The following is a 13881-nucleotide window of genomic DNA, read 5'->3' on the forward strand; positions in this document are numbered from 1 at the left end:
CAAAATTGGCAAAAATTTCTGAGTCTACTTCTCACCCTGCGGTTTTAGCTTGTGTATGCCAGGCTGCCTAAGGAGGGGCAAGTGGCCCATGTCAGAAACAGAACCAAAGCTGCCATGCCAATGAGTGGCTGGGGGGGCATGAGTGGCAAGTATCGATATGAATGGGGGAGGGAAGGGTTTCCTCAGGAACTCCCTGTGCCAATAAAAGCATAAAACCTTAAAAAAAAAAAAGCCCCCAGTACTCAAAAGAAAGAAAATTTTAAAGACAATGCCAAATCCAATTATAGCTCTTACCTTCTTCTAATCCGAAACCTCCCTTTGACTCGTATCTACAGAATAGCCTCAAGAGTAACCACTAAAAACCTCTAACCCATAAAATAGTTAGGATATGAAGCAATCAATCAAAAGCCATGGAAGTGCCTGCCTTGTGCCTGGCCCTGGGCTAAGCCTACATAGCCTTGTCTATGTCCAACCAGGAAACAGCATTTACCACAATGATGACATCGGGGACATGACAAGGGACAGTTTTAATAATAAGAAAACTGTAATTAGTTATAAAATCAGTATTTAGGAAATTAAATAACTGGGAACATTGCAAAGAGCAGCTGGCTCCCCTCACAGACTGATAATGCCACAGTGGAGGGCAGCTCTGTTTTAATGGATGCAGAACACTCTTCTTCCCATGAGCCCTGCTAGGTTCACCTAATATCACCTCCATTTTGTAGAAAAGGAAACTGAGGTACAGAGCAGTCGTGTGACTTGCCAGGATCACAATGTCAAGTTGGAGAAGTCCAGAGAAAAATCGAGACAGTAACATTTCATCATCATTATTTATAGCTTTTTTAAGTTGTTACTTTGAACAACAAAATTTCTTATTGATATTCTTACTCTCAATTCCACGAAGAAGAATACAGTGTACCTTTTGGTTTCATTACTTCAAAGCAAAAAATACAGACACTAAAACTAATGTTCAGCTTAAAATATATTTTTTAAGTTTGGAGAGTCTTAGCATAATGTCAGTATAGAATTGATCAGCACCGAGTCATGGAAAACCAGCTTCAGACTGCTTTCATCTCTACCAATCCTCACCCTGACTATAATTTTACTGAAAGTGAATACCCACTGAGGACAGGAACAGAGTCCTCAATAGAAGAACTGTCAACTATTAGCAATTAGCAACCACATCAAAGATGGCTCCAATTCACTAATAAGAGAAATGTGAGGTGAAGAGGCAAGAAATAAATGGAAATGATAAGCCTCTTCATCACTACGAAATCTCTGAACAGAGTCTGTGCTTGCCTAGAGAGTACTTCTGCTGCAAAGGAGAGGGGGCAGGCTTGCTGAGAAGGTTCTGGCAGTAGACGACCTACTGAGTCACACAGCTGGCTGAGAAATGGAGGGAACACAGGATTCAGCCATGTCCTAACAAGTAACTACAAAAAAAAGAATGACCTGACTGAGCAAAACGCAGCTTTGAAACCCCTTACCTTCCAAGCAGAGACTTAGAAACTGTATACAAGATTCTGTGACAGATGTGATGATCCTGAACTCTGCTAGACGATCTGAATGGCAGCATCAAATAAGGCTAAAACCGAAAGGCATATCCTCACCCAAAGGTATTTCTCAGGTTTATGAAAGACACCCGTACAAAGTTCAAATGACAGAGGGATTCCCTATGGAATATGGCTGGCAAGGCTCCCCGGAGCTTCCCCTCTGACTGTACTGAGGCAGGTGGTGGGGCAGGAGACAAAGTGCTGGGCCTAGAGTCAGGAAAACCTGAGTTCCAAGCTTCTTGTGTGAGAGGAAGGCTAGAAAAGAAAGATTCAGTTGTGTGGACTTGACTCAAATGTAGTTTTTTCTCAAATGAGAGGTGAATTCATAGTCTGGTGATTATTTTAATCTCATCAGAAAGCCTTGGCAGCAACACAATCAGCCAGTTCTACCACAAACTCTGACAAGCTGAATTATTTTAAATCACCATGACAGTTCAGATAAATTAAAGCTTTTTAAGAAAAAAAAAAATACTCATGAAATTAGTGCAAACGAGGAAGATATTCAGCCACAACTCATGTCCAAACATTTGTGATTAAATCACAAAAAAAATGTAACATTTCTACACAAAAATGACTAAGTGAGAAGTTTAATGGTATCATGATGTTTTAACATATGACTGTCAAAAATAACTAGGCTTAGCATTGTAATCTACTCCTAAGACTTTTTACTCTGGGTTGCTATTTTTATCTAAGCAATGAACCTAGAAAGCTAAATGGTAAATTTTCAGAAGGTATAAAATGTTTTGTGATAACTTGCTAGATACTAAGGCAGTTAATGTAAACAAAGATACATGCCACATTAACTGAGACATTAAGTATTTTCTTGGGGGTATGGGGATGTTGGAGACTGGAAAGGAAGGGAACATGCTAGGTGCTGTTCTAAGTGCCTTAAAATTATTCTCTCATTTGATCTGCACAAGAACCTTGGGGGTAGGTGCTATTCTTATCCCCATTTAATAGCTGAGGAGACTGAGGCAGCCAGCAGTGAAGTGACTTGTCTAGGGTCAGCCAGATTTGAATCAGGTCTTGGTGACTTCAGGTCCAGCTCTGTCCACTGCACCATCAGCTGCCTCTAAACTGAAGGACAAATGTCCAAAGAGGAGAAATGCTGACTAACTCAGGTACTGGAAGACATGAAAAGAACTACGTGGACTCTATGATTAAGGTATCTGGGTTGGCCCTGAAAGCCCATTCCCAGTGCAGAGAAAAGGGCTTATTGTGCCGCAAAACCGGGAACTTAATGAAGTCACAGAAAGAAATGAACTCATAGTGAGCAGGAAAGAGCAGAGACAGGACAGCAGAAATAAAGCAAAGCAACATGGTAGCTGGAAGGTCAAAAGGCATTCTGGGAAACTTGTTCCCACGTGTGGAAGGAGAGCTCCAGGCTTATTAATGACAACATGTCACAAAGATCCTTTGCTATATGAACGCAGAGTGAGATGCTAGATGCAGTATTTATAAGCTGACCTCTGAACTACACCAAGACTTTGGGGACCCCCCCCATATATAGCTCCATCATCGCTCAGTGGCCCCATAACAGATAAGTCATCCATTGCAATGCCGGGAAGAGCTCCCAACCACTCCAAAGCATTCATTATGTGCCTGGGTTCCAGGTACTGTATCAGGCCTCAGGGAGACAAATACACAGAATCAACCAACCCCTATTTTGGGGAAACTTCCCTTCCACAAGGGAGCCAACATGTGCATAGATGAGCACAAAATAAATACCAGATAACTGGGGAGGAGGGGGGACAAGGGAGAGCCCCAGAAGCTGGGGGAAGCAAGAAGAGCCTGAGGAAGAGAGGGATTCTGTGCTACCTAACAGGCTGACCCCGGGATAAAGGGCACGGCTAGTCTGAACACACAGAGACAAAGGGGGCCGGGGTCTGATTAGACCACACACAGAGCATGTGGAGGGATGGAAAGGTGGCAAGGCTTTTAAAAAACTAAAATGAGGAGTTCATATAGGACCCTAGAAGCAATAAGGGGCAAAGAAAGTTTTCTGAATAGGACTGACAAGGTCACAGCTGCACTTAAGGAAAACCATGTTGACCACTATATGGAAGAAGGAACAGAGACTTGAGGCAGTAAGACCAATTAGGAGATCACTACAATTGTTTAGGTGAAAGGTGATTCAAGACTGAACTGAGTGGGGTTAAGGGAGGGGCTGGAGGTCAGGTCAGTAAGTAGATAAACAGATGGTTAGTCACAAGCATATGTGTGTGTATACACATGTGTACACGTACATATACATACACACATACACATTCTGACCCACACCTCTGATTCCATGGTGTGGGGAACTCACAATATGGAAATGTCTCTCATCAGTGTAGAGACTGCTTCTCTCTAACTTAGAGTCTTTGCAAATTTTCTGGGGGTGATGGAAGGTTAAGGGAAGGGCCTTGGGTTCACCCCGTTAGTACATGTCTAGGAAGGATGGGAGCCAAGGCCTGTCAGATTCCTCTATGCAGCAGGCCTTGCAGCCTCTTACTATTACAGCACATATTATTATTTTTTTTAAAGCAATTGGGGTTAAGTAACTTGCTCAAGGTTACACGGCCAGCCATTTCTGGGTGTGGTGCTAAGTATATGAGCCCGGATTCGATCCCCAGATCATCCCAATACTGGGGCCGGTGCTCTTACTTGCTGTGCTACCTGGCCGCCCCCACGGCACATATTATAACAGTAGTTTTGTTTGTTGGGGTTGGGGAAGGAGTGTGGTGATCAAGGGAGAGGAAAGGAGACTACGAATTCTTAACGATTAGGCCAGAATAATTCTGTTGCTACCCACATCTTCGTAACCCAATGAAGCAAGTGAAAATGAATAATAGACTTGAATGTGATCCAATCTAAAGCACTATCAAGTAAGCCACGGCCTACACAGCAAATTGGTGTTCTGGAGGGGATCATTTTTTTCAACATAAAATTAATTTTAGCAAAAATTATCAAGTGAAATAAATGATCATAACAGCTGTCTTACTGAATTTCACATATAACACATACATGTATATACATACACATGTATATACATATAAAATACCACTAAATTTTTAAAAAGAAAAAAGAAAATCAATATCTGCACAAAAAAGGAAAAAAGTAATTGACTAATACTTTTAAGTCCATTAATTTACTTTTTGACAAAAGGGGAAAAAACTCATACCTACATATTGCTTTATCAATGATGAATAACATGACTGCTTCCTTTTTCAGGCCTTAAGTTCCATAAATTTATCAATAATGTCATCAAAATTAATCTTCACATCCATGCTGAACAGACACAGAAAGATTTGTCTACCTGTTTGCTCATATCTGATATGTTGATATTCCTGTTTCTTATATCATCATAGTATCCCTCATATTCTTCTCTTCCCCAGAGAACCATCCTGCATGACAAATAGTATTTTGGGGGGAGGAAAAAAAAGTCTGCACAACTGATCAGCACTGCAAAAGTCCCAAACCATATACTCTGTACAGCCTCTGTAGACCTCCTGCTTCCCCTGACGGCTGGGTTGGGGGAACCAGCTTCTCATACCTATTTGTTGAGTCCCACTTGATCTTTCTCATTTTGTTCCATTTCCTTTTGATTTGGGGGGTGTGTGGCTGTTCTTTCCATTTATGTTGTTGAAGTTATTGTGTATACTGCCTTCTTGGTTCTGCTTACTTCACTCTATCAATTCTTAGAAATCTTTTCAGGCTTCTCTGTATTTATCACACACACACACACACACACACACACACACACACACTCACCCCATCTCCTACAGCACAGTAACATTCCATTATATTATATAACACAATTTGTGCAGCCATTCTCAAACTGATGGGTTTCTTCTTTGTTTTCAATTCCTCACATCTCAAAAATATGTTACCATATTACGGATTATGTGGGGAATTTTTTTCTTATCCGTGTCTTCCTTGGGTTATAAGCCTGGTAATGGAGTTTGTGGTTCAAAAGGTACCATTTTAGTCACTTTATTTGCATAATTCCAAACTGTTTTTCAAAATGGCTGTACCATTTCACAGCTCTACCAACAATGTATCAGTGTGCCTGGTTTTCCACTGCTGCCATTTTTTGGTAATGTGCAGAGTTTGAAACTTCAGGGTTGTTTTGAGTTGCATATCTCATATTAATAATATGGAACGTTTTTTTCATGTGGTTCTTTTGAGAATTGTTTGTTCATATCCTTTGATCATTTACCTATTGGGAAATGGCTACAAGTGAATAAACATACATACCAACACATATGTACATATATGTTATCTACATACTAACTGTCTAAGTATCTATAATACCAAACTCCTATCAGAGAAATTAGAAAACAAAAGATTTTTTTTCCTCACTTCCCTTAAACCACTTCCCTTCTGATCCTAGAAGCATTAATGCTGTCTGTGCAGATTTCCAGTTTCAAATTGCCTTTTCTGCTATAAACACAGTATTACATTCTACAATTATTTTGTTTTTTAAGGTGGTCCCATTCCCACTGGCTCTCTTCTCTCACTCCTGATCCCCTCTTCTCATTTAATAATCCCCCTTCCTCTCCTCCCCTTCGGCCAGTCCTGGTCGTTAGTTTTTAAATTTCATGTTTCTTTGTTCTCCCTTCCACAAAGGATTTCTCTCTTCTGCTTTACTATCCATCTAACACTAGACCTTCATTTTCTGAATCATGCCCCCTACAATTATGTTTTCTTCTTGCATTCAAGGCTTCCAAGGTGTCCATTCCAGGTTCTCCTCTCTGGGAGCTTTCTGCTGCTGCTGGCAGGGCTTGTTCCAGGGAGTCCCCTTTTCCATGGTTTCTCCCTTACAGAACAATGCCAGTTACTGCAGGGTCTGAGAGGACACTGCCCCTGGGAGGGCACCTCCTCCACCGGGTCCTTGATTATTACGCTGTCCACCACTAATCTGTACCCTCGCTTGTTGATGTTTTTCCAACATTTGCCTGGAAATCTCCCACCTGTGTTCATGCTCTCCCACTCCTCCAGTCACCGTCAGAGGCTCCAACTCTCCCCGTCCCAGGACAAGCAGACTTTCCAAGCACAAATCCCCTAGGCCTCCTCCAGTGTAAGACCCTCATCGCCCTTCACCCATAAAAGCGTTCAGCAGTGGACCCCCTTCCCACCTCCAGAGTAAGGCCTCCTTTCCCTCTCCCTTGCTATCTTTCCCTCTTCATCGTCCTCACCAACTCCCCTGCAGGTTCTTCTTTCTGTGACCAGAGGTCACCCCCTCTCATTGCTAGCCCTCAATTCGACCCGGCTGCATCACTCACTCCTCTCTGTTCCCCTGCTCTGTCCCCCCAAGCTATAAAGTCCCACAAATGAAATACGGATTCACCTACAGGCAGGGTATTCTGTCCATGTGCCCCAGGCCCAGATTTTAGCCTTCAGGATCCTGTCTCCTTGTGCACAAGAAGCCTCTTCCTGGTCTCCTTGTTGTCCCTCTGTTGCTATTACTGTCTTTGCCTACTGCATTTATTCACTCCCCTTGCATTTCTGTTGTTTGAGGTGTTCAAGGGGCCAATAATCTCTTTCGTTCAGGTCTCCTTTCTAAAAATGTTTCAGACTGAAACAATCATTACTGAATGTCCATCTTTTGTCCTGTATGGCTAAGCTTGGATTTGTAGGATAGGTCACCCTGGGCTGCATCCTGAGCTCCTCAGATCACATTATTCCATTCCCTCCTACATTTTCTAGTGGGTGTGGAATAGTCTTGTATGATTATAACGTCCTTTCCTTGGTATTTAAAGGTCTTTCTCCTGATGGCTTGCAGAACTTGTTTCTGAACTGAACTGTTCAATTTAACCACCATGTGTCTTGGAGTTTGCAGCCCTGGGTTTTTTTCCTCAAGATGATCTGTGAATTCTTTCCATTAGAATTTCATTTTCTGTATTCGAGGTTCTGGGCATTCTCTTCTATTATTTCCTTCATTATAGGGTTAAGGTTTTTTGTCCTATTAGGTTCTAGGTGCACTGTGACTCTTAGATTGTCTTTGCTCACACTGTCTTTGAGATTCATGGGTTCTGCTGCATCATGAGCAGATTTTCTTTTAACGTTCTTGTTTTTTGTTTCTCTTTTTCTAGGTTGTCCTTCATTAGTGTATCTGCATTCTCAGTCTATCATTCTCTCTTGTTTCTTCTGGGGAGGCCACTGCAGGTTCCAGTTTTTCTGTTCCGTTCACTGTTTTTGCTGTGCAGGCCATAAATTCTGCTCTCGTAATTCTCATTCCTCTTTTAAATTACTTAGGAACAGCACGCTGTGACTCCCTCTTCTCATTTCACTCTGTCTCATCAAGGGTTGCATCATTTTCCTTTAATCTGCAGTATTTATTCATAGATGCCTGTAATGGAAATGCAGATTTAAAGATCTTCCCTGCCCCTAGGCTAACGTGCACCTGGAGCCTGGGGTGGGAGGCTTGTTTTTCAGTAGATACTTCTTGATTGGCCAGTGGGTCAATAAGGTTGTTACATTCTCTGAGCCAGGAGAAGGCTATATAAGCCCTGATGTGTAGCTTTGTTTTGGGACTCACTTTGAGAAGTGTTCTGTGATTTGATCTGAATTCTGGGAAGCCGTTCTTGAGAGTCCCCCGGCTTTGAAAAACCCAGAATGTGGAAACCCAGATGTTGACTGGGTATGGATGTAATGGTTGGTGATTTGATCTGAATTCTGGGAAGCCGTTCTTGAGAGTCCCCCGGCTTTGAAAAACCCAGAATGTGGAAACCCAGATGTTGACTGGGTATGGATGTAATGGTTGGACAGTTTGGAAATCTGTCTACTTGATGTTTCTGTCTTGATAATTATGCCTGTATACTTTGAGATTCAGGATGCTGACCTTTTCTCCTGAATAAGGTAAATGATATATGTCTGACTGATTAAAGTAAGCTTGTTAACCCATTTTGAGTTGCTTTCCTTTAGCAAAGCAGATCCAAGAACCTGTGGTAGCTGCAAACCCTGAGGACGCTTGGGGTGCTTGCTGCTACAATGCCCCAGACCTGGAGGCCCTATTTCCTTCTGCTGATACTGTTTTTCCTCCTGATTTATCTGTTTATGTTCAAAGTCTTCTGAGTTTTCTTCTTCCTGAAATCTTTAGTGCTCTCAGTGCCCCATCCCTCACCCCCTCCATCTTCCTTGATTACTTCCTAACTCCCTTCTATCTGATGATAGTTTCCTTAGGGCCTGGATCGCAAAGGATCTCAGCTTCCTCCCAACAGCGAGCGATTCAATGTTTTATTTTCTTAATTTCTTTAGTTTTAGAACAATTTAAAAATCAGAAATTTCAATTCTGAAGATGATATTCAGTAAAATATGAACTAAAGTTTGATCCACAATCTGCACTTGCCAAACTTGCCATTCACTCCGGGTTTCACTGTTTTACATTTTAAACACAAATAAATATTCCAAGTGGTTACAACAATGCCAGAACTGACAAAGATTTCAGTCCTGTTTCTTCATCCTTACAGTCACTATTTCTAATATACTCTTTACATGCAGGAATGTTGGATACCTGAATTTCGGCTAGAACAAGGCCAAACTGGTACAAACTCATTTGCAAAATCAATCTGGGGAGCTGTGTGAGTTGGGAGCTATCTGCATAATTGGGAGTTCTCTGAATTAGAGTATGTTTATTATTTTTAACTCCCTATAGACAACATACCTTCTCCTTCCACCTCCTCTCCAGTCTAGCTAATTAATGCTTACTTTCTTGGGTCTGTCCTATCATTGATGTAGACCAGGAGTGACAGACTCCAAAGAAAACGGATTCCTGTGGGCTACATGTTGACTCAGAAAACCACAAATTCACTTTATCTGGTGCTCTGCTTTCATTTATTTGACTAAGCCTTTCCCAATCACATCTGGGAGTTTTCTGGGCACCTCCAATGTAGATAAGGGTTCCATCAATGCAAACCACAAACTATTCATACTTTCTCTCCCAGACTGGAGAGTTCTCCACACTGTTCTAGGGATCACTCACTGATGTCCCACCCAGCGGAATCAAATACTCCCTTAAGTTCTGTCTATACTGGGATGGAACCAATGGAGCACTCAAGCTGTCCTGGATACCACATGAACGACCCTACCTCCTTTGAAAATCATCCATCTCCTCAACAATCTACCTGACAGGCAATATGGCCTTGTGGAAAAAAAGCTGTGCTGGCAGTCAGGAAGGTTAAGGCTCAAATGTCTCTCCTGACACCGATTAGCTACGTGACCCTGGGAAAAACAATGAAGTTCAATGGACCTGGGGAGGCACTTCCCAAAGTTACTAAGCTTGCCAACGACTCATTTATATGTTTCTAGTCCCTCCCCCGTCCCAACAGAACATAAGCTCCTGAAAGGCAGGAACTGGTTTTTATTTCACCTTTGTATACCTTGGGTTGAATACAGTGTCTGGTACCTAGTAGGTGCTTAAAAGTCCTTGTGTAATGAACAGTCAGTCATCTAGTAAGCACTGAGAAGTAACAGCTTTCAATGTACAGGTACTATACAGGAGATCACAAAGATTACAAAGTAAACAATCTCTGCCCTTGAGAAGCTTACATTTTCTCAGATGTGAGCATGACCAAGTGGGCACAGAGGACATACCTTACAAAATACAAGGAGTTCTACAGAATGCCACTGAAATCGTCATTCTTTGGTCTGCTCCTGAGTAAGTCCACAAATCAGAATGTCACCTACTCAAGAAGGCACAACAGGATGTGTATTTTGCATCTTAAACTTCTTTCTAATTAGGGCATAAAGCTGACTCCCCTCAAGATGACCTTTGCAAGATTATAGTCCATGTAAACATGCACCCAGAGGCAGCTCCAAGAGGCCACACTGCCCAAACTCACAGAGATGGTGGGAATGAAGCTGGTGGGTCCTGCACCTCTGCCCTATGGTCTCACCCTGTCTCTGCCACCCTGCTCATATAACTCAGCGATGCACTTCACGGGACACTCTGGCTCCTCACCCACAAAATGATGCAGGGGGCTCAGCGAGAGTTTCAAACCCAGGTTGTGTAAAGAATGAGAGGCCATGTCCTCTGCCTCCAGGGAGTCAGACTGAACAGTCACGGACTGAGCACAGGACCTCAGCTCAGACACTGGTTATCTGGGTAATTACTGGCAACCCCCCTAACCTCTCAGAGCCTCAGCTTCCTCAACTATAAAACAGGAAGAACAAAATAACAATCCCAGAAATCCTTACCTCAGAAAGGAAAATGTATTACAAAGAGAAGTCATCAGGAGCACCCAGAAACATTGAGAAGTGTCTGCAGGAAACATTCTACTTGGAGGTGAATTCTAGGCTGAACATTCAAGAGGCCGACAGTAACCTCTGTCCAAATTTACTGACCAAATGGCCCAGGTAAAGTTCACTGCTCAGGAGACTCCTCAGCTACTTTTGCTCACAGAGGAAGTAACTTGTCATCAGTCCATTCAGGGTATGATATTCTCCTTGATCTGTAGTAACCCCCCATTTTGTGAACATCCTCCATTTCTCCCCATCATAGGAGAGCTGCCTAGAAACCCGCCCAAAACTCAAAGAAGCTCGGCTAGGCAGCAAACATGCCAAGAAAACCTGCCCAAACCTATTACCTGAAGCCCATGGCACCCCCCCACCCCCTCCACAGACACACACACTTCTGCTCAGTTCTCGAAAAAGACGTGGGAACTTTCCAGTTGGGCAACGAACTGACCAGTGGGCAACAATCATTAGGCAATGAACTCACTGCTACCTTTTGGCTTCTGTATTTTCCCTTCTTGCGTAGCAAATGACTAAGTTGCAGTTTCCCCCTGGTAACAGCTATGGTGTGATTTTTGTCTATATAAACCCTGAGACGTATATTCTCGGGGCTGCCTGATTTGGGTACATGACCCCTGGCAGTCCCTGGGTTCATTATGCTCCACAATTAAAACTTCAACTCACAATTCTTGTTACATTAGATCCAAGATTCAAAGTAGGAAATAAATGTGATGAGTGCACCACTGCAATACTGGAATGGATTTTAAACCACACAGCACAAATTCAGACCACACTGCTAAAGCAGGTCTGCCAAATGCTGCCCTAGCAGAACACCGCCAGCTGTCAGAAGGCCCTCATTCTACTGCTTATCCTTCCTCCCAACAATGTGGCAAGGATGGCACTAACGGGAGCTTCTGGCACCTTCATCTCTGCCTAATTCGGGGTCCTCCCTCCATCGCAGGTTTTCTTAAAACTTTTTGTGTCATGGACCCATGGGCAGTTTGCTGAAGCCTCCAGATGCCTTCTCAAATGGTCTTAAAGGTATAAAATAAAATGTTCATAAAGCAATGCCTAAATGTCAGCTTTGGCTATGCTACTGTTATCTAAGATTGTCTTGTATCTTGTATAACACACGACTTGGGAATGACAGAGTAAACTGGCTCCTCCGCCTGGACTGAGATGCAATGCTGGGCCTGGTACCCTGCCTCCACAGGTCCTCATGCTTCCATAAATCCCGCTCCCGACCATCCTCTGCACTTCCTGACAACGCACAGACACCAATGACCCTCAACTACCCAGAGGGCCTTGCCCACCACACAAAAGGAAACTAAGGCACACACAATCAGGAGAGAGACATGCCTGTGGTAGCCCAAGCGGGGAATCAGATCCAGGAGTTGAGGCCCACTGTCCTGCCTCCAAGCACTGCACCACACTGCCTAGAGACCTGCAGGATATCCATCCACTCTCCCCAAACTTCCATGTGGCACAGGCAAGAGGACGTGAAGAGACCAAAGTGCCACAGGACACAAACATGGGACCCCCTGGGCACCAGGAGGCCAGCCCCCACCCCGATCCAAGCATGATGGCACCCTGATAAAGCAGCATGGAGAACACCCATTCGACATGCTAGGCCCCAAGCACTGAGCACTCTGGCTCACCTCCTTTCCAAGAAGGAGGACGGATGCATTACCTGCAATCTGCACTGAGCCGTCTTCCCCCAGAAGAATGTTTCCAGCTTTGACATCCCTAGATGAATAAAGAACAAAAGTAAATGCTGCACACTCCCTCAGCACCCAATCCATCCCTGTCCTTCAGATTATTCTGCATTTTAAATGACCCATGTGATTTCTACCCTTAAGAGATAAGGAAATCACCATCTTTGGGGTTTTGTTGCACAAAGACAGAAGGGCCAAAAAAGCAGAAAACTCTGTTTTCAGTCCCATTTGCTAGGATATGGCAAATGGAGGCTAGTGTGGCTGGATGCCAGAGTGCAGAGGAGAGAAGAAAGGGAGGACAGGCTCAGGCTGGCAAAGGCTTTCTGGGCCAAGCAGAGGACATTAGGGTGGATTCTGTAGGTGACAAGGAGCCAGAGGAGTTTATGAAGGGGCATGTGAGTGGGAGGGGTGTGAGACATGGTCAGACCTGCGCTTAAGGAAAGCACTTTGGCAGCTAAGTAGAAGCTGGAGAAAGCGGGGAGAACAAGGAGAAGGCCACTGCAGCTGTCCAGTTTGGGGATGAGGGCCTGCCCTAGAGGGTGCCTACGTGAGCACAATAGGGTAAGCAAAAACCAACCAGACAAAAACCCACCAGATTAAACAAACTGGATTTGTGGGGTGACTTAAGTTTAGTCAAGTCAATAAGCCTTTATTAAATAAATAGCTACTATGTACTAGGCACTGGCAGTTAAGGTGGTGCAGTGGACAGAGCCCTGGACCCAGATTTGGGAAGACCTGAGTTCAAATCCAGCCTCAGACTAGTTAGTACTAGCTGTGTGACCATGGCTAAGTCACGTAACCTAATTTTTGTCTCAGTTTATTCAACTGTAAAATGGGCAGAACAATAGTACCTGTTTCCCAGGACTGTTGTAGAGATCAAATGTAATAATATTTGTAAAGTGCTTGGCACATAGTAACCATGCAATAAATGCTTGTTTCCTTCTTTTCTAAGCATGAGGGATACAAAGGAAGGTTAAAAAAAAAAAAGCTCAGCATCTAATGGGGAGGACAGCATGTTAACAATTATGGTCAAATTCAAGACATAAATAGGATCAATTTGAGATGATCAATGGAGGGAAGGCACCAGCACTCAGGAGGACCGAGCTTCTTGCAAGAGTTGGGATTTGAGCTGGGACCTGAAGGAAGTCCGGAAAACAGGGAACTGGGGATGAGGAGGAGCCAGAGACGGAGCCCAGGCTGCGAGCCTGGGGGATGGGGAGGCGGGGGGACCTTGAAAGTGACTGCTGTTTGGAGTCTGCCGTGTCTATCGCACACCCAGTTTGAGCTGTCCAGAGGCCAGGCCAGGGGACTTGTGCTCAGCAGACGGGCTGATGGCTTCCATTCGAGAATATCCAATTAAGCAGAAATACTCAAAGACTGACTACGTTCAGTGAAGG

At 43.7% G+C, this 13881-nt stretch overlaps 1 protein-coding gene across 2 annotated transcripts in view; it reads right to left on the reverse strand.

Moving 5' to 3' along the window:
- OXSR1 (oxidative stress responsive kinase 1) overlaps window positions 1-13881 on the reverse strand; it is a 115440-nt gene that overhangs the window by 49403 nt on the left and 52156 nt on the right. For both annotated transcript variants that reach the window (XM_069084337.1, XM_069084338.1), the window contains exon 5: window positions 12460-12515. In XM_069084337.1, the coding sequence (XP_068940438.1) occupies window positions 12460-12515 (56 nt within the window). The remainder of the gene's footprint in view (window positions 1-12459; window positions 12516-13881) is intronic.

Source organism: Petaurus breviceps, unplaced genomic scaffold, assembly GCF_028583685.1.
Source record: "Petaurus breviceps papuanus isolate PSGF00001 unplaced genomic scaffold, PetGlider_PUasm1.0 174, whole genome shotgun sequence".
In the NCBI taxonomy this organism is placed as follows: domain Eukaryota; kingdom Metazoa; phylum Chordata; class Mammalia; order Diprotodontia; family Petauridae; genus Petaurus; species Petaurus breviceps.